Source organism: Heloderma suspectum, chromosome 1 (assembly GCF_057233095.1).
Source record: "Heloderma suspectum isolate Gila_16-S chromosome 1, 16-S_ref, whole genome shotgun sequence".
Lineage (NCBI taxonomy): Eukaryota > Metazoa > Chordata > Lepidosauria > Squamata > Helodermatidae > Heloderma > Heloderma suspectum.
Window position 1 is genome coordinate 134,857,660 of NC_139458.1, and position 20,835 is coordinate 134,878,494.

Below are 20,835 nucleotides of genomic sequence, written 5' to 3' on the forward strand. Positions count from 1 at the left end.
GGAGAGTTCTGACAAAATGTGGTCCACTGGAGAAGGAAATGGCAACCCACTCCAGTATTCTTGCCAAGAAAACTCCATGGAACGTATCACAAGGCTAAAAGATATGACGCCGGAAGATGAGCCCCTCAGGTCGGAAGGTGTCCAATATGCTACTGGGGAAGAGCAGAGGGTATTTCCAAGTAGCGCCAGAAAGAGTGAAGCGGCTGGGCCAAACCCGAAAGGACACTCAGCTGTGGATGTGTCTGGCGGTGAAAAGAAAATCCGATGCTGTAAAGAACAATATTGTTTAGGAACCTGGAATGTCAGATCAATGAATCAAGGTAAGCTGGAGGTGGTCAAACATGAGATGGCAAGATTGAACGTCGACATCTTGGGAATCAGCGAACTAAAATGGACAGGCATGGGCGAATTTAATTCAGGTGACCATCATATCTACTATTGTGGGCAAGAATCCCTTAGAAGAAATGGAGTAGCACTCATAGTCAACAAAAGGGTGGGAAAAGCAGTACTGGGATACAATCTTAAAAATGATAGAATGATCTCAGTACGAATCCAAGGCAAACCATTCAACATCACAGTAATTCAAGTCTATGCCCCAACCACTGAGGCCGAAGAAGCTGAGGTTGATCGGTTCTATGAAGACCTGCAACACCTTCTAGAACTAACACCAAAAAAAGATGTCCTCTTCATCATAGGGGATTGGAATGCTAAAGTAGGAAGTCAAGAAATCACCGGGATAACAGGCAGGCATGGCTTTGGTGTACAAAATGAAGCAGGACAAAAGCTAATAGAGTTTTGCCAAGAGAACATGCTGATCATAGCAAACACTCTTTTCCAACAGCACAAGAGGCGACTCTACACATGGACGTCACCAGATGGTCAATATCGAAATCAGATTGATTATGTCCTTTGCAGCCAAAGATGGAGAAGCTCCATACAGTCAGTAAAAACAAGACCTGGAGCTGACTGTGGCTCAGATCATGAGCTGCTTCTTGCAAAATTTCGGCTTAAATTGAAGAACGTCGGGAAAACCACTAAACCGTTCAGGTATGACCTAAATCATATCCCTTCTGAATATACAGTGGAGGTGAGGAATAGATTCAAGGGATTAGACCTGATAGACAGAGTGCCTGAGGAACTATGGACGGACGTCCGTAACATTGTTCAGGAGGCAGCAATGAAATCCATCCCAAAGAAAAAGAAATGCAAGAAAGCCAAGTGGCTGTCTGATGAGGCTTTACAAGTAGCTCACGAAAGAAGGGAAGCGAAAAGCAAGGGAGAAAGGGGAAGATATACCCAACTGAATGCAGAGTTCCAGAGAATAGCAAGGAGAGACAAGAAGGCCTTCTTAAATGAACAATGCAAAGAAATCGAGGAAAACAACAGAATGGGAAAGACTAGAGATCTCTTCAAGAAAATTGGAGATCTCAAGGGAACGTTTTGTGCAAAGACGGGCATGATAAAGGACAAAGAAGGCAGGGACCTCACAGAAGCAGATGAGATTAAGAAGAGGTGGCAAGAATACACAGAAGAACTATACAGGAAAGATCTGAATGTCCCTGATAGCCATGATAGTGCGGTCACTGAACTTGAGCCGGACATCCTAGAGAGTGAAGCCAAGTGGGCCTTAGGAAGCATTAGTAACAACAAAGCTAGCGGAGATGACAGTATTCCAGCCGAGCTATTTAAAATCCTAAAAGATGATGCTGTTAAAGTGCTGCATTCAATATGCCAACAAATCTGGAACACTCAACAGTGGCCACAAGACTGGAAAAGGTCAGTTTACATTCCAATTCCAAAGAAGGGCAATGCCAAAGAGTGTTCAAACTACCGCACAATTGCGCTCATTTCACATGCCAGCAAGGTGATGCTCAAAATCCTACAAGCTAGGCTTCAGCAGTATGTGAACCGAGAACTACCGGAAGTACAAGCTGGGTTTCGAAGAGGCAGAGGAACTAGAGATCAAATCGCCAACATTCGCTGCATCATGGAGAAAGCAAGAGAATTCCAGAAAAACGTCTATTTCTGCTTCATTGACTACGCTAAAGCCTTTGACTGTGTGGATCACAACAAACTGTGGCAAATTCTTAAAGTGATGGGAGTACCAGACCACCTTACCTGTCTCCTGAGAAACCTGTACGAGGGTCAAGAAGCAACAGTAAGAACCAGACATGGAACAACCGATTGGTTCAAAATTGGGAAAGGAGTACGACAAGGCTGCATATTGTCACCCTGCTTATTTAACTTATATGCAGAGTACATCATGAGAAATGCCGGGTTGGATGAATCACAGGTCGGAATTAAGATTGCTGGGAGAATTATCAACAACCTCCGATATGCAGACGATACCACCCTAATGGCAGAAAGCGAAGAGGATCTAAAGAGCCTCTTGTTGAGGGTGAAAGAGGAGAGTGCAAAAGCTGGTTTGAAACTCAACATTAAAAAAACGAAGATCATGGCATCTGGCCCCATCACTTCCTGGCATATAGAAGGGGAAGAAATGGAAGCAGTGACAGATTTTACTTTCTTGGGCTCCAAGATCACCGCAGACGGTGACTGTAGCCATGAAATTAAAAGACGCTTGCTCCTTGGGAGGAAAGCTATGGCCAACCTAGACAGCATAGTAAGAAGCAGAGACATCACCTTGCCGACAAAGGTCCGTCTAATCAAAGCTATGGTTTTCCCAGTAGTAATGTATGGCTGTGAGAGCTGGACTATAAGGAAGGCTGAGCGCCGAAGAATTGATGCTTTCGAACTGTGGTGCTGGAGAAGACTCTTACGAGTCCCCTGGACTGCAAGGAGGTCAAATCAGTCCATCCTAAAGGAAATCAACCCTGAGTGCTCATTGGAAGGACAGATAATGAAGCTGAAGCTCCAATATTTTGGCCACCTAATGCGAAGAGAAAACTCCCTGGAAAAGACCCTGATGCTGGGAAAGACTGAAGGCAAAAGGAGAAGGGGACGGCAGAGGATGAGATGGCTAGATAGCATCATGGATGCAATGAATATGAACTTGAGCACACTCCGGGAGAGAGCGCAGGACAGGAAGGCCTGGCGTGCTATGGTCCATGGGGTCACGAAGAGTCGGACACGACTGAACGACTGAACAACAACAACATAATCTACATGAGGCTGACTTTGAAAACTGTTCAGAAACTTCAGCTGGTCCAGAATGCTGCTGCCAAACTGTTGACCGGGCTGGTTACAGGAAGCACGCAACTCTTTGTTACAACAGCTTCACTGGCTACCAATCTGCTTCTAGGTACACTTCAAAGTGGTGGTTATGACTTTTAAAATCCTATATGGCTTGGGACCAAGCTACCTGAAAGACTGCCTTTTCCCATATGAGCCTGCCCAGGTTTTAAGGTCCTTGTGGGAGGACCTTCTCTCAGTACTGCTGCCTTGGCAACATGAAAGAGAGCCTTCTTGATGACTGCTCACTGTCAAGGGAGGCTAGGTTGGCTCTGTCTGCTGCCCTTCCGCTGGCAGGCAAAGACATTACAGTTCAAGCAGGCCTTTGGCATGTAAGCTCTGGTCTGTTGGGTTGGGTGCTGTTTTTATTCTGTATTTCTTGTGTGTTTTATCTGTGTTTTAATTTATTATTGTTTTTAGCCAAGTTTTTGTTTGTTATCAAGTGCCTACGATTGTCAGTCGCTTTGAGTGCCATTTTCTTGGTAGAAAGGTGGGGTACAAATTGAATTAATAAATAACGTCGGCAGCCAAGGTCTAGAGAACAGCATTACTAATTCTGAACACACACTGATGTAAAAGAAGGGCAAAAGGTCTCAGAATACCCTAGGATTATGTTAGTTCCACCACAATTGTGGCACTAGTGGAGTAGAGACTGTCTTACAGTCTATTTCACTTAAACGTTTTCACCCATAATTCCTTTTTGTTCCAATTCTGCATTAATCTGCAGTTTACTTTCTGTAAAAGTATATATCTCAAAACACATCTTTAAGGGCACAATCTTATGGGTTGCACTCTTTTTAGACAGAAGCCTATTGCTGGCAGGGCAGGAGGAGTACAATTTCTGCCTCTCTGTTCTCCTTTTTACATTTTTTCCCTCTAGATTGGCCTCTCCCCTCTCCTGCCCACCCACCAGAATGCCCCCTTTTCTCTCCCTCCGACCTCGGGAAGCAGCCAGCACAGTTCTTTCCATGGTGGTTGTGAGGTGGCGGGGGGAGGGACTGGATTCCAGAGTCCTAAATCAAGGGATTTAGGGCTGCGATTTTCCCCAGTTGGGGGCAGATGAGGACTAGCTGGCTCTACTTTGCTTGGTGCATTGTTTGCAGTGCTGCAACTAAGTTGGACTAAGGGGGCTAAAACCAATGTTACACAAATGGACATCCATTTTCGTAATGGGAGGTTTGCTTCCCCTCCTCCCCCCTGCAGCTCCAGAAGACCCTCCCAACCTTCCAGAGCAGATTTGGAAGTTGTGTGGGGGACTGCCAGGGGAGGGGTAATTCAGTCCACTAGTGCTGTCCATTCCACTGACAGAGGTCACTGTCAAAAGCATCTCAGGATAAAAATGCCCTCTAATAGCAGTAATAAAATCATAGAATCATAGAATAATAGGGTTGGAAGGGGCCTATAAGACCATCAAGTCCAACCCCCTGCTCAATGCAGGAATTGCCATATAAGCCATCAATATGGAAACTGATTTTCAGCTGAATTTTGGTTTATTTTTAGCATCCTTGGATAAGATGCCTTCCCATCATCCTTTCCATTTCTTAATTAATTTTTCCAGTATTACTTCCAGTAATTGTTTTTCAGAACAATGGGTTAGTCATCTGGTGGTCAACAGCAGCTACAATTGATATAAGCTTCAGTTGTTGACAGTGTTCCTAGTAATTCAAACATAATGTTCAATAGTTAACAGGGAAACATGGGTGGAAGTATGAACCTATCACCTGCCCACACTGGACAAAAGCAAAGACTCACCAAATCACGCCCAAAGGCCTGAGAAAGCACCATCTCCTGCTCCAGTTTCTTTTTGATGTACTCGGCAGACAGCACCATCCCCTAAAAGGAAGCATCCAGAAGGAAAAATTGAGTTTTAGCCAACCTGAGCAATCTTCATCAGTACATGGAAATGTATATACTAACTCAAGTGACCAAGGCCCTCTGAACTTTCCATTCTCCAGTAAAGATGGAGAGCAATCTTAGGCAGAGTGGCCACAAGAGTGAAATGGCTGATTGACCACCATTTCCAGCAGCTTTACTGGATTTTTCAGCCAGGCAGATCTTCATTTTTTGGGAATTTCTCTCCTACTCTCCTATTGAAACCAATGGGGAAGGAATTAGCCACACCAGCTCCAGGCTGGCATAACGAGAGGCTCAATCTGGGGTCTCTTGGGGAAATGGAGGGGCTTTGGATGTAGGAGATCCAAAAGTGCTCTTACAATGCCCCAGGGCTAGATCTATGCATGTAGAACTTTCTGTGAACATAACAAGGGCTGCCAGCACAGATGCTCCACCTCTGCCAGCAGAGCTCCTCTCCACCAATACAGGGGTACCTCTACCCCATCCTAACCCCTCTGCAAGGAGCCATCCAAGGAGGTTAGGACCAAGTTACAACATTCCAGTGTTAAACAAATTACACTGGAGAGTGAATCCATTTGATCTCCACAGGACTTACTTTCATATACTATGACTAGAATTGAAAAGACAGATTGTTATCCCAGGAGCTGTCTGTCAATAATAATAATAACCAGAAGAAATGACAATGTTCTGAAATATGAATTAACTGACTTAATTGTACACTTACAATTGAGATGATGAGATTCAGTAAAAATATATAGGTCCCTGTAATATCCTCTATAAGCAGTTAAGTGGTGACAGAAGGGCTTTCCACAGGCTAAGGAGAAAGGATGGAGATGGCTATAACCTGATACTGGAATACAGTTCTGGATGGAATCAGTTATCAAGGCACAGGAATGCACTGGCTGACATAAAGATGTCGAATTCCAAAGAGGTAAAAATCTCAGTGAAAATTTATATGACTGCACACAGCAGGTGTCATTTAGAATGGCAGGTTATAATTGCTTATACATAATCCTTTCAAACAAATTTATTGACTCTAAAGCAGGGCTGGACATACTTCAGACATGGAGGATCTCTGTGTTTTTACTAGGACCTTGAGATTCAGCCTGGTGCATAAACTGTACTCACAGAATTAAAGAATTTTAAGCCCAGAAACATGTTTTGAGTTCTAAAACTGAACAGTCTTTCCACACAAAAATACATTCCTAGTCCCATCTCCCTGCAAGCTTTCTTGACTTCAGCAGTATAATTTAAGGCAGGGGGATAATAATTTGCTTTTGCTAGTGTTAAACAACTGGGAGTCTGAAAGTTATCCAGAGATCTATGAGTAGATAACAATTTACTTTCCATCCACCCCTGTTTAAAGTATTGGTCTTCAGTTAGTGTGTTAGGACCCAAAACTGAATTGTGGACCAAGCAGAAAGACAGATTTATCTCATAAAAAATCAAAAGTCAAGCCTATGTAGGAAGGTGTTTTGTTTTTTTTTTAATAAAATTTATAAACAGCTCTATATCTAAAGAATATTCCTGGGCAATGAACAGTAAAGAATAAAGAATAAAAATACAAAAGAATAAAAATATTAAAATCAAATACCAATATAACCATGGCTGGCCATTCAGGAAAAGCTTGTTTAAATAAAAATGTCTTCAGCAGATGCAAAAAAACAACAACCAAGCAATCTTGGTGCCTGCCAGACATGAACTGGCAGGGAATTCCACAGAGAGGGAGCCAATACACTAAAAGCTCTACTCTGAGTGGACTCTAAACAGACCTCAGGTCCAGGTGAAACCACTAGGAGTGCCTCATCTGATGACTTCAGTATCTAGGCAGGGCGATAAGGGAGAAGAGGCATGCTCAGATAAATTGGTCTTAAAAATGGATCCCTGTCTGACAAGCAGAGATGGGAATACTTTTTTGGCCCATGGGCCTGACTGGCTCCAGGCAAACATGCTAGGGACTGCATGCCAGCAATGAGCAGGGCCAGATCCTAAAGTGGGAGGGGTCACCCCCACTTCTAGCATGCAGCTTGGCTGCTTGGCTGGACTCAATACAAACACACTCCATTCACACACACACACACCATGTGGAACAGCAGCAAAGTGCTCACGGAGAGAGAGACAGTGATCTCTCCATGAGCAATTTGCTGGCTTTTCATGCTGTGTGGTGGGCCTCTGTGTCACCCCACAACACAGAAAGGCAGCGGGAAAAGGGGGGCTGGAGAGAGGGGAAAAGGCTTGTGGACCAGGGAGGTTCTGTGGGCTAGAGGTTTCCCAAACCTGCTGAAAAGGATGAATGAAGACTACTGCTCTAAAGCATGAAAATGTTTGTGCCTTCAGGTTCCTCAAACTGAAAATGCCTGGATGTCCTGAAGTCCCACTGACTCCATTAGAATGTAGAAACTTCAGAATACAATGGCACCATAACTGGCCAAGCCCTTGATGCCAACTTGTATTTAAGAATTTGCCTAGTAGTCCCAGGCAACAAATAATTGCATGCATGGTGGGAAAAGTACTACTGGGGTACAATCTCAAAAACGATAGAATGATCTCAGTACAAATCCAAGGCAAACAATTCAACATCACAGTAATTCAAGTCTATGCCCCAACCACTGAGGCCGAAGAAGCTGAAGTTGATTGGTTCTATGAAGACCTCCAACACCTTCTAGAACTAACACCAAAAAAAAGATGTCCTTTTCATCATAGGGAATTGGAATGCTAAAGTAGGAAGTCAAGAAATCACCGGGATAACAGGCAAGCATGGCCTTCATGTACAAAATGAAGCAGGACAAAGGCTAACAGAGTTTTGCCAAGAGAACATGCTGATCACAGCAAACACTCTTTTCCAACAGCACAAGAGGCGACTCTACACATGGACATCACCAGATGGTCAATATCGAATTCAGATTGAATATGTACTTTGCAGCCAAAGATGGAGAAGCTCTACAGAGTTTCAAAAACAAGACCTGGAGCTGACTGTGGCTCAGATCATGAGCTGCTTCTTGCAAAATTTCGGCTTAAATGGAAGAACGTAGGGAAAAGCACTAAACCATTTGGGTATGACCTAAATCATATCCCTTATGAATATACAGTGGAGGTGAGGAATAGATTTAAGGGATTAGACCTGATAGACAGAGTGCCTGAGGAACTATGGACGGAGGTCCGTAACATTGTTCAGGAGGCAGCAACTCAATCCATCCCAAAGAAAAAGAAATGCAGGAAAGCAAAGTGGCTATCTGATGAGGCTTTACAAGTAGCTGAGGAAAGAAGGGAAGCGAAAAGCAAGGGAGAAAGGGGAAGATATATCCAACTGAATGCAGATTTCCAGAGAATAGCAAGGAGAGACAAGAAGGTCTTCTTAAATGAACAATGCAAAGAAATCAGGGAAAACAACAGAATGGGAAAGACTAGAGATCTTTTTAAGAAAATCGGAGATATCAAGGGAACGTTTTGTGCAAAGACGGGCATGATAAAGGACAAAGAAGGCAGGGACCTAACAGAAGCAGATGAGATTAAGAAGAGGTGGAAAGAATACACAGAAGAACTATACAGGAAAGAATCTTAATGTCCCTGAGAGCCATGATAGTGCGGTCACTGAACTTGAGCCGGACATCCTCGAGAGTGAAGTCAAGTGGGCCTTAGAAAGCATTAGTAACAACAAAGCTGGTGGAGATGACAGTATTCCAGCTGAGCTATTTAAAATCCTAAAAGATGATGCTGTTAAAGTGCTGTACTCAATATGCCAACAAATTTGGAACACTCAACAGTGGCCACAAGACTGGAAAAGGTCAGTTTACATTCCAATTCCAAAGAAGGGCAATGCCAAAGAGTGTTCAAACTACTGTTCAATTGTGCTTATTTCACATGCCAGCAAGGTTATGCTCAAAATCCCACAAGCTAGGCTTCAGCAGTATGTGAACCAAGAACTACCGGAAGTACAAGCTGGGTTTCAAAGAGGCAGAGGAACTAGAGATCAAATCGCCAACATTCGCTGCATCATGGAGAAAGCAAGAGAATTCCAGAAAAACGTCTATTTCTGCTTCATTGACTATGCTAAAGCCTTTGATTGTGTGGATCACAACAAACTCTGGCAAATTCTTAAAGAGATGGGAGTACCAGACCACCTTACCTGTCTCCTGAGAAACCTGTACGAGGGTCAAGAAGCAACAGTAAGAACCAGACATGGAACAACCAATTGGTTCAAAATTGGGAAAGGAGTACGACAAGGCTGCATATTGTCACCCTGCTTATTTAACTTATATGCAGAGTACATCATGAGAAACGCTGGGTGGGATGAATCACAGGTCGGAATTAAGATTGCCGGGAGAATTATCAACAACCTCAGATAGGCAGATGATACCACCCTAATGGCAGAAAGTGGAGAGGATCTAAAGAGCCTCTTGTTGAGGGTGAAAGAGGAGAGTGCAAAAGCTGGTTTGAAACTCAACATTAAAAAAACTAAGATCATGGCATCTGGCCCCATCACTTCCTGGCATATAGAAGGGGAAGAAATAGAAGCAGTGACAGATTTTATTTTCTTGGGCTCCAAGATCACCGCAGACGGTGACTGTAGCCATGAAATTAAAAGACGCTTGCTCCTTGGGAGGAAAGCTATGGCCAACCTAGACAGCATAGTCAGAAGCAGAGGCATCACCTTGCCGACAAAGGTCCATCTAATCAAAGCTATGGTTTTCCCAGTAGTAACGTATGGCTGTGGGAGCTGGACTATAAGGAAGGCTGAGCGCCGAAGAATTGATGCTTTCGAACTATGGTGCTGGAGAAGACTCTTATGAGTCCCCTGGACTGCAAGGAGGTCAAATCAGTCCATCCTAAAGGAAATCAACCCTGGCTGCTCATTGGAAGGACAGATACTGAAACTGAAGCTCAAATATTTTGGCCACCTAATGCGAAGAGAAAAGTCACTGGAAAAGACCCTGATGCTGGGAAAGCTTGAAGGTAAAAGGAGAAGGGGACAGCAGAGGATGAGATAGCCAGATAGCATCACCGATGCAATGAATATGAACTTGAGCACACTCCAGGAGAGAGTGGAGGACAGGAAGGCCTGGCTTGCTATGGTCCATGGGGTCACGAAGAGTCGACTTAATGACTGAACTACAACAACAAGGGAGCATCAGTGTGTTTCCACTGTGGCACATATTCTTAGTAGACAACTGCCTACTTAGATCCAAAAAAAATATTATGCAATGATATTTGCAATTTGTCAGAGAAAGGTGCTCTTTTTATAGGCTTTCATAGCCATGAGGTGACACAGGTTAGCATGTGCTGATATAGTAACAGCAGCAACCTGCACGTTCATACATGCAATTCATTTGTAATAGTGCCTGAAATACCTTGAAGACATCATGCAGAAGAATTATCTAGTTTTGTCCTCACCATATCTATTATGTTGTTATTGCATTATAGATTTGTGTGACTCCATTATGCTGCATCCAGTAATGACAACACTTTGCTGGTAAACAGCAGAGCCAATTTACATCTTTTTTTAATGAGCATGAGCATACAGAAAAGGAACTTTGAAGCCCCCTTCCCCCATCACGGAACTCAAAAGGGAGTCTTCAAGACATAAGTTGGGAGCGGACATGTCTAGGGTTCAAAGTCACCCTAACCCAAAGGGAAGTAGCCTGTAGCTCAATGGAGGTTTCTCAGGTTGCTGCAAACACGCCACTCCTCCAAAACCTCTTACCGGAAGAACTGCTCTCTTTACAAAGTGTGCCAGGCCCCACCTCCTGTGACTCTTTTAATCCCCCCTCCATGGAAAAGGTGGCAACCATGGCAAGGGAGGTCAAAGAAGGGTGGTGTCTTTATTCATTTGACAGAGAAGCACAAACAAAAACCTGTTGAGAACTCTGCCTGACCCCATGTGGAATCATCCTAAAGGGGGGAAGCAATCAAGTCCTTCCAAGATGTCCGAGGAACAGGAGAGACTATTTTCCATGAACCTTGAGGTGAACTAGGGAGTGCCTTAATGCTACCCAGTCTTGTAATTAGGGAGCAAATAAAAGGGTATGTTCCCTTCTCTCCCTTTTGAGGCAAAAAGTTGGCTCCTCAGGCTGCCTGACACAGGCTGAATCTACACATAGCAGTTATACCGTTATCATAACTACTGGTGCCCATTGGTGTCATGTGTACCAATAGTTATGATAACGGTTTGATAACAGTATAACTGCTATGTGTAGATTCAGCCACAGCTCCTTTCTGTCTCAAACTGCCAGCCTGCTTGTCCTTTGCCAGCAGCTAGTGTTCTACTTCCTTCTCCTCTCTTCCATGCTCTGCTCCTTTCTTCCTCCACTTCCAGTCCTGTCCTCCTCTCCCATTCTACTTTTAAAGCCTCCCCCTTTTGCCTCCCCTCAGGCAATTTAATTGCCCAGGATTGAAGCCATGTCCTCTTCCCCTAGGTCAGCTGCTCTGCCACCTTCAGCCAGCTATCAGGTAGGTGAGCTCCTGTGCCTGCAGATGATTTCACCAGCAGGCACCATCACTCAACCCCATCCTGGCTCTGCACTCAACACAGCAGGGTAAAAGGAAGGCTGTTGTGTCAGAGGTTTGTGCCCTTAGGCGAGCCTACTTTCCTAAGAAAATAATCCCTAATTCTCTCTCTTCTTTCAGTCTAACTAAATGAATTCATTTCATCATAAAAAGAGTCTGTTTCACACTCTTCACATTCATTCTTTCTCTAATAACTCTGTTGTCTTCTATCTACTGGCTATTTCAATTCTAGCCATTACCAGAAGGGTTAACACTCATTGCCTGTCCCTTATACTGACAATGTCCTTTACATAGCCCAATACAACTTTTAATTAATCTATAAATCATCTCTCGTAATATTCTTTTTTATTATTCTTCTTCTTCCAGAATTTCCTAACTTTAACATGCCTACTATATAAACAGTCTGCTTTCTTGTTCTCACATCTCCAACGCTTATCACTAGGTATAAGATACATTTAATAGGGGCTATTTACCATCTAAAACAAATTTATGGTAGTTTTCCTTATGGTTGGCCAAACGGATAATCTTACCAGAAGCCAATTCACATTGCTGCACAAGTACAGCATCTTGGGTTGGCTGTGGCTGCAAAACTGCAAACTGTAGTGTTGTCTGGCACTGTGCCCCATCATAAACATATATCCCAGTGCAGCAACTTATTGGTTTTTAAAAATCTTCATTGAATTCAGTTCTGCATTAGACAATCAGAGGAACTGTGTTCCACACCTCAGCGCCTTGTGAGGTTATTACCAGGAGCTAGTTCTTTAATTGCTTATTCTTTTATTCAACTAACAATCTGAATAACAGCAGTTTCAAGAGCTTTTTTACTTTTTCAGTAGCAACAACTTGCAATCATGTTGTGCTTTTCATACACAGATCACAAATCATTTAAAACCATTTGCTTTTCAAGAGGAACTGAAAGAGAGAGGGCTGAAATTACTAGTTAACTAACTAAAATCAGAAGAAAGTTATGAATACCTTATGCCCAAGCCAGGTTCCATGATGACCTTCTACTGGGAGGCGCTCAGCATCTCCAGTCAGATCAGTCAGAGCATCCTGGAGAGGAGAGAGGGAAGCCCAATCAAAGATGGGGCTGTCACTGTTACAAATCTTAATGATGTGCTTGTGCATTTGCAGATTCCTACGAACAGTGCATGAAATGGCACATACTGTGAGTGAACATAGCAGGACATAATATTACCTTTGGAGACAAAGTTCCTCGGATACTGATGACCACTTTCTTCTTCTCATGATCTACAGCCACGTAGAAGGGAGTTTCATAGACCTGAAGAAAATGCAGGATCATGTTAAAATATTCACTTACCTAAACGTAATGCCTTTCCCACTCCCAACATGGGAATAAAACACCCAACTGACAGATGAGTCGTCATAGGGGAGCACCACTCTTAAGCTAACTCCATACCAGCAACATGTAAGGACTTAACCTGTACACCACTGATAGTAACTTTAGATTTGTTGGAAAATCTTTAAAAAGTTCTACTAGACCTATTATCTTAGTACAGCCTTCCCCAACCTGGTACCCTCCAGATATACTGGACTATGCTGGCTAAGGGATTCTGGGCGTTGTAGACCAACACATCTGAAGAGTGCCAGGCTGAGGAAGGCTGCCTTAACACATGGCTCTGAAATGCCTCACAAATGTTCTCCAGCACAAGGGATCCCTCATATAGTCCTTACCGCATCATGACATGAAGTATACACAATGTCCACAGAGGTCATGTTTTCATCAAGAAAGTGGCGACGAATGGCGATAGCATTGCAGCCACAGCAATTATCTTCCTCAATAGTGACACCGGGTGCATAGCGGGGCCGAGTGGGGCAGAGGCAGCAGCATCTTCAAACACAATGTGTAGGTAAATTCCAGGTGGAAAAGAAAGGATATGAAGGACAGAAGAGAAGCAAGCATAAGGAAAAGAGCATACAGCTTTCTAGAATGTCTATACTCTCAGAACAGGTAAGATGATATGTAGTAACAATACCTTTATTTATAGATAGCACATGCAGGGAAACGTAATTTTCCTGCTGTTGACACACTGTTTTCCTTCTAGTGTTATATTTCCAGGCCTCTAATCTAGCCTTCTCCAACCTGGGTGCCTCCAGATGTTTTGTACTGCAACTCCCATCAGCCCCAGCCAGCAGTGCCAATGGTCAAGGATGATGGGAGTTATAGGTCAAAATGTCTGGTGAGGGGAGCCCATACTGGGAAAGGCTGCTCTAAACCATGGTTTGGCAGATCAGGAATGAGCTGCAGGCTCATGGGCTTCCTCATACTAGATTTCCGCCTCCCTTTCTGATGTTGCATAACCAGTTTGTCATGGGCTAACCAGAAAGTGCCATCGCTTGAAGTGGGTTTGCAAGCCATGGTTTAGAGGCAAATCCTGGTTAGCACTAACTATAGCTTGCCCAGCTGAGATAGCATAACAAACCACTGATATGCAAACACGAAAATGGAGGAGGTATTCTGGCATGAGAGGAGAGGAGGGAGGGTGAAGGAGCATAAAAACCTATAGCACATTCTTGATCCTCCATTGTTTAGAAAATGAAGAATATGACATCTAAATTGAGCCATAGCTTCAACAAGTATCACTACCACAGTTTCAACATGTATCATGGGAGATTTCATGGAGGATTAGGCTATCAATGGCTGTTAGCAATTATTACTGTATATTACCTGCAGTATCAGAGGAAGTGTGCCTCTGGATACCAGTTGCTAGGGAACAAAAGTGGGAGGGCAATAATGAGTTCATGTCCCGCTTGTGGCCCTCATACAGGCATCTGTTTGGCCACTTTGGAACAGAATGCTGGACTAGATAGGCCTTTGCTCTGATCCAGGAGGGCTCTTTGTATGTCCTTATCTGTGATTGGATCTCCCAGTGATTTTTCCTTTTCTTAAAAGCAGGGAGTCATTTTTTTTGCCCTCCGTTGCTAAAAGCTGCTTCAGGTGGAAAGGAAGAATTAAATCAGAGAAATGGCCTCGGGGAAAGGGGTAACCCCCTCACCCAGCACTGCAGCTTCAATCCAAATTGCCTAGTTGCTTCCAAGCAAAGAAGACGACGTTGGGATATCTGATCACAGATCTCCCATGTCATATCTAGTTCAGCCCAAAATAATACATTTTAGTAGTGGGCAAACACTCCTACATTAGACACAAGCTGGTCATCTGTATTCACTCTATGAAAGGCCAATTTGGAACAGCATTTTCTTTCCCACCAAGGGCTCTATTGCAAGAGACCTTAGAAAATAATTTACTGCACTCTCATGTATCTGTCCAAAATTTGTCATGGTTTTGGCATGGTGCAACTCACGGTGACCTATTAATTTGTGATTAGCATTCAACAGCATGGGGACTGGCAATGTCCCAGTTTGGACTGTAGATATCTAGCATGTTTATTCACCAGCAATGTTTTCAGTCAGAAAACATCACTAACAATTCCTTCCTGCAGGCACTTTCAACTTCCCTTTGGGTCTGATGCTACTGCCACTGCTGATGCAAGGCAATGTCTATAAGCATTTTAAGGGTGTTCAAATGTTATCAAGAACAACTCATTGGGGAACAGAGTGATCAGTCAAGAGTTATGGACCTAGCAACTCTCTTGGGTTACTTTAAGTTTTAAGGTGTGTCCATTTCAATGACTACTGATTCATTTATTGCAAAGGCAAAATAACTAGTGATATCTCAAGAAATGTTAAAATAGATCACATGGGAACTTCTTTCATTTGTTTAGGAGCTTGATTGCACGGTATAACAGACAACGCTGTATTATCTTAAGTTTAGCATGTGCTTTTTAAGTGTATTTATCATCTCTTTGTTAGAAGTCAGGAAGTTTTTTGCAGGTTTTTTTTTTAACTTGTATGTTTACATCCTTCAAATACAAATAAGGTGTGGACTGATCTAAGCATTGGATACTGTAAAAAAATGTTGTTTACCTTCTCAAAGAAAAAGGTGTTATTTGTTTAATGTTCCCAACACCCTCAAAGTTCAGCCTCAAAAGAAGGTTTTCACTAAAAGCACCAAGCCAATAATACTTAATAAAATGTTGCTGTTCTTTGACACACCTGCTCTTTGTCCTATATAAAATGCTAGATCTGCTGTCATTCTGTAAGAAAAATAAGTGCCAGGAACCTAGAAGTTAGCAATTTGGATTTCATGGGATAACACAACAAATGCGTAAGAAGTACAGAGAAAGGCACTACATCAGAAAAGGAGAGACAGAAATGATTCTACATAGCAGAGGTGGGCAATTTTTTCTGTTGAGGGCCACATTCCCTCATGGGTAATCTGCTAGGGAGGGGGGGGGTGGATGTTGGTAGGTGGAGCCAAATCCCAAACTGGGTGGATTACCTCTTTTCTCTTTTTGCCACCTCCTTTTTACTCTACGCATCTTCCTTTCCAAGCAGCAGCCTGCCAGGGAAGGGGCAGATTGCTCTTGCCAGAGGTGTGAACTGATCACATGCAGAGGGCTTTTGAAATTAGGCCAAGGACCGCAGGTTGCCCACTCCTGCTCAACAGGCAGCAGGACATGACAATTTTTCTTTTCTTTTACATCTTCTATTAACTACTTAGTAATGCAGCTTCTGTGTCTGAGGTAGGTTCAAGATGTACTAGAGAAAAGGAGTGGCAATAAAGGAGGAATACATGAGGAGAGAGGTGGGAGGAGGGGAAGGAAATGTGTAAAGAGGGCATGAAAGGAAAGCAGAAGTCAATAGAGACAGCCTGGATGAACACTTACGAGCACGATCTGGCCAGGCGACAGAGTCCACAGGTAGGCTTTCTCATCAGGTACATGGGCCAGCCATAAGCAGCCAATGCAAAGAGCATATAATAGCAAACCTCTTTGTATCGCAGCATCTCTTGCTGGAGGAAATAAGAGAAATTTAAGTATCCTGATGGCCTCATTAGAAGTGTCCCCCCAAGGAATGACAACATATAATTCTTCATTAAGCCTCCAAACCCTGTCCTGCCTTCATTTCTACCAGGTTTCTCTGGCTGAGAATAATCATCTGCAGTCAAAGACACATTTTGAATATAATGCTAAACCACAGTTTACTGCAACAGGAACAAGCCTCAGGCTGGTACACTCCCACACTTCCTCTGGCACGGCTGCCTAGGAGATTGGAAGCTTTCACTTCTGGAGTTTCTTGTTACATCCAAACTAAGATTTGCTAACAAGCCAAGATCCTGGCTTGTTTGAACAAACCATATTTTAAACTAACCAGAGTTCCACGAAGTTTAGACATAATGATAGTTTAAAGTTGGAGGTGAAAGCTTCTGACCTCCTTGGTAGCCATTCCAGAGAAGGGAGGGAAGAAGCACATGGTTCAGCATTATGTACAAAAAGTCCCAAAATGTTTGGGCTTCATGACTATCTACACGCTTTTCCTAGACCAAAGTACAGAAAGCATTTGTACTTGCTTTTCCAGGTATATTATTTTACAGTGTAAGGACAAGAGAAGCTCCTTGTGTTAACTAAGGGAAGATGACACATATTGGCAGAGGAGTTATGAATAGACTTGCTTGCATGCTTTATGTCCAGAGAATCACAATGCTTTCATTACTCAAGAATGATTGTGAAGATAAGCTCTAATAATGAAATGGTATTTCAGAGAGCTCATTGCAGTGACTGATCAGCTGCTCACTTGTAGAGCTGGAACAGTAAATTCAGGCAAGTTCTCTCCTTTCCTTTTGTAAACTCGACAAGGGGAAAAACCTTGCATGAGTTTGCTGCTCCAATAACAATACTCACATGCGTAGTTATTTGCAGAAGCGAACCTGTGATTAGTAAGTGGAACCATCTCAGAGGCTTGGAGGCAAGAGAGAAAAGCAGACCGGCACATGCAGCCTACAGATAGCCCTTCAAAGCCATCTCCAGATTATAGTGCAGAAATACCAAACAGTTTATTCTCTATCTCCCCCAATCCCCCATTAAAGGGTTACACAGCCCCTATGTTGCATTATTAGGTTGGAAAATTAAACAATGGGAAAATCATACTGTCAGTTCCAGCTTTAAACAGCTGGAGAGGCACTTGAGAGAGTTTTGGAGGCACAAATGGATACAGCAGTGGCAGGTTGATAGGAGGAACAGCCAGGATACAGTTGAAGTTTGCCACGCATATTCTTGTCAAACAACATCTGGTGGTTGCCTCAGGCAATGGGCAAATTGTATGGGTGTTCTTATTATCTAATAGAGTCCTTCATCTTATGATTAGCATAAACATTTGTATTAAAGGAAATATAAGACAACTAATTCCTTGGGTTCATTGACCTAGGGTGTATTCTGCAATTGTGTCAAACTAGCATTAGCGTCTGATCACTTACTGAGTTTTTCAGATCCAAATATTTGGTGTTTCTGGTTACTGGCATCCCAGACAAGAAGGCTAGAATATCATTGTTTGCCTGTAAATCACACACATATTAGAATGAGATAATGTCACTGAAACATTCTACTTGTACACAAGAAAACAGAAGCCCCTTTGACTTGAATCACTGCAATTGGATTATTTCTCAATATATTCCACCAAAGTTTCATGGCCTTTCGGGGTTTTTTTTAAATCCTATTTAATTTTAGATCTTAAGATATCTTTTCACTAGACCTAGAAACCTGAGAAATTGACCACCAGTTTTGTAGCATCATAAAAACTAACACATTTATTATGGCATAGAGTTTTGTGGACTAGAATCCACTTCATCAGATTTAACATACAAAAATCAGATTAATGTACGTTTTAACAGTGAAAAAACACAGACCGCATTCCACATACTCACTTCATCCAGTACTGCACTGCGTTTTGCCCTCTGCCGTTGGCGTAGAAGTACCAGGCCTGCTATGATGTCAGATGGGACTATGTCAAGGTCTCGGAAAAACTCGGCAAAGAGATATGCGATTTCAGAGTAAGCATCCTGAAAAATCCAAAAACAGAAAGATGAGAAATGAATTTGCAACAGGAAAAAGATAAAGAGTTGGAATTAGTCATTAGCCTGGTCCTGAAAACTTTGTTCTCAAACACCTTTCCAAAATACCCACTTTGAAATGGGGAACCAGTTCTGACCTATTTAACTTTCTGATTTGTTGTTCATGTCTATCGTTTTCTGATTCCATCTAAAATCACAACTTTGCTGGATTAATTTATCACACTCATATTCTGCTTTTCCTCTAAGGAATTCAAGATGGCATACATAGGGCTACTTCATTTTGAGTACATTAAAACTTAACAACAACCCTGTGAGGTAGGCAAGGCTAAGACACAGTGGTGGGGTTCGCATAATCGGTGAAGGAAAATAAGCCACAGTAGCTTATTTTCCCACTCTGCGCATGCCAGTTGCACACCACCAAATTACCCTCACCAGGTTCATTTTGTCATGTCATCTGAATGTGGTGATGGTGGGATGGGGGCAGTTCACAAACCATCCTGCAACCCTAGAACAAGCCATGGGTTCTGGGGTGGTTTGTAAACCCACCTGCCCCCCATCCTTACTGGTTTCAGACAACACGACAAACTACACCCGGCGAGGGTAATTATGGTAATTCGGCAGCACATGACCAGCATGTGCGGGGTGGGAAAATAAGCTATGGTGGCTTATTTTCCTTCCCCAATTGTGTGAACCCAGTTAGCGAGTTATTCAAGGGTACTCATTAAGCTTTACGGCTAAACAGATATTTGAACTCAGGTCTCCGAAATCCTATCCAACTCTCGATCCACTGCATTAAACTTGCCAAAAGACCCACGTAGGCCAGTTTTCTGTTTTCAACAATGGCCACCCTGATGACCCTGGGAAGCTCAAAGGCAGGGTGCAAAGGAGACAGACAGTCCCTGTGGTTTCTCCCCAGGATCTCAAAATCAAATGGGAAAGATTCTGCGGCAGTTCAGGCACCTCCATACTTCCATGAGTTCTACAGGTAAACCAGTGGTTCACTCATGTTTTCTGCAGTAAACACAGAAAGTATGATAATTAAATACCATGTATTAAAGACTGGGGTTGGAAGCAATAATAATGAAAACAATGCTGACAAAGAAAAAAGGAGAATTAATTTTTCAGGTCCACTGCAGACGTTACTCTTCCAGTCTCCCAACTATGTTTAAGAGATTGGGAACATTATGTCTGCATCAGTCCTTTGTAATTGTTTCTTTATAATAGGGCATGATCAGTTTGCACCCTGGGTGCAGGAGCCACGTGTAGAAGATCCCAATACAGCCATGTTCCCTTCCACCAGGCACGTAAACTCAACTAGGAGGTGATTCGACACAAAGCACCATTCCAGGTCTCTTAAACAAGATATCAGGAGATTTATGTGTGCACCAAACCAAATAAGGACTGACTGACCACATTCTAGATAACAGTGCCATGACGTATTACCTGAAGCAGATTTGCCATTGGCCTTGGCAACTCTCATAGTTCAGTGGTCTCAGAAGACCTGAATGTGAGTGGCTATACATAATATTCCTCTTTGCTGGAAGGATAGTTGCTACTTACTGACTGGGAGTCTTTTGTTCGTGTGCAGCAAAGGAAAACTTTGAGCCGTCGGGTCCAGCTGCTAGCCTGCCCTTCCTCCAAACGGTGCCTTGGATAAGAAGGGAGAGTTTACAAACAGATAGCCAGGTGTACATCATCCCATTAGAAAGAAAGAAGAAACCAACATAAACACAAAAGCAGCATTAACACCCAGGGCTTTCCTACATGAGGCATTTAACGTGCACTCATCATTCCCTACTCATGATTGTTTATGGATTCTTTAGACAACATCATGCCCCTCCAGTTTTGCTTCTGTGTCAAAACAGAACTTTTGGTGAATTTTTTTAGAGGATGGAAAATGCAGCATTTAATTGTGAAAGAGAAATAAACTGCTTTTTTCACTTGTATATTTGCACTATTTCACTGTACCACAGTGCCACCTGGAGGTTATCTTGTGGAAAAGCAGGAAAGGAAGCACAGTTGTGTAGTGCTTGGATCTCAATTCTGTGAGGAAACCAAAAGCAGATACAATGGATTAACAGCTGATTAACAGCCTCGTGTAGAAATGTTCCTAGAGAAATCACCACAGAAATTACCTATAACAAGGTATAAAACTGTGAACAGCTTCTGACTCTCATCTGCCCTAAACTTCACACAACTACTCTGAAAAGGTGACAGGCATTAAGAATTAGATCCACTCTATATAGATACATACATCATTCTGAAAAGATGGTGCAATATAAACATCCAGCAGCTCCAGATACTATGGATGTGTATCATACCCACTAGCAACACCACTGAGATTCAGAATAAAAGGG

General features: G+C 42.9%; 1 protein-coding gene across 2 annotated transcripts in view; it reads right to left on the reverse strand.

Moving 5' to 3' along the window:
* DAGLA (diacylglycerol lipase alpha) overlaps positions 1 to 20,835 on the reverse strand; it is a 147,746-nt gene that overhangs the window by 15,421 nt on the left and 111,490 nt on the right. For both annotated transcript variants that reach the window (XM_084828742.1, XM_084828733.1), the window contains exons 7-14: positions 20,039 to 20,126; positions 18,332 to 18,466; positions 17,885 to 17,962; positions 16,299 to 16,423; positions 13,246 to 13,402; positions 12,749 to 12,832; positions 12,526 to 12,603; positions 4,945 to 5,025 (exon numbers count right to left, since the gene is read on the reverse strand). In XM_084828742.1, coding sequence (XP_084684868.1) covers positions 4,945 to 5,025; positions 12,526 to 12,603; positions 12,749 to 12,832; positions 13,246 to 13,402; positions 16,299 to 16,423; positions 17,885 to 17,962; positions 18,332 to 18,466; positions 20,039 to 20,126 — 826 coding nt within the window. The remainder of the gene's footprint in view (positions 1 to 4,944; positions 5,026 to 12,525; positions 12,604 to 12,748; positions 12,833 to 13,245; positions 13,403 to 16,298; positions 16,424 to 17,884; positions 17,963 to 18,331; positions 18,467 to 20,038; positions 20,127 to 20,835) is intronic.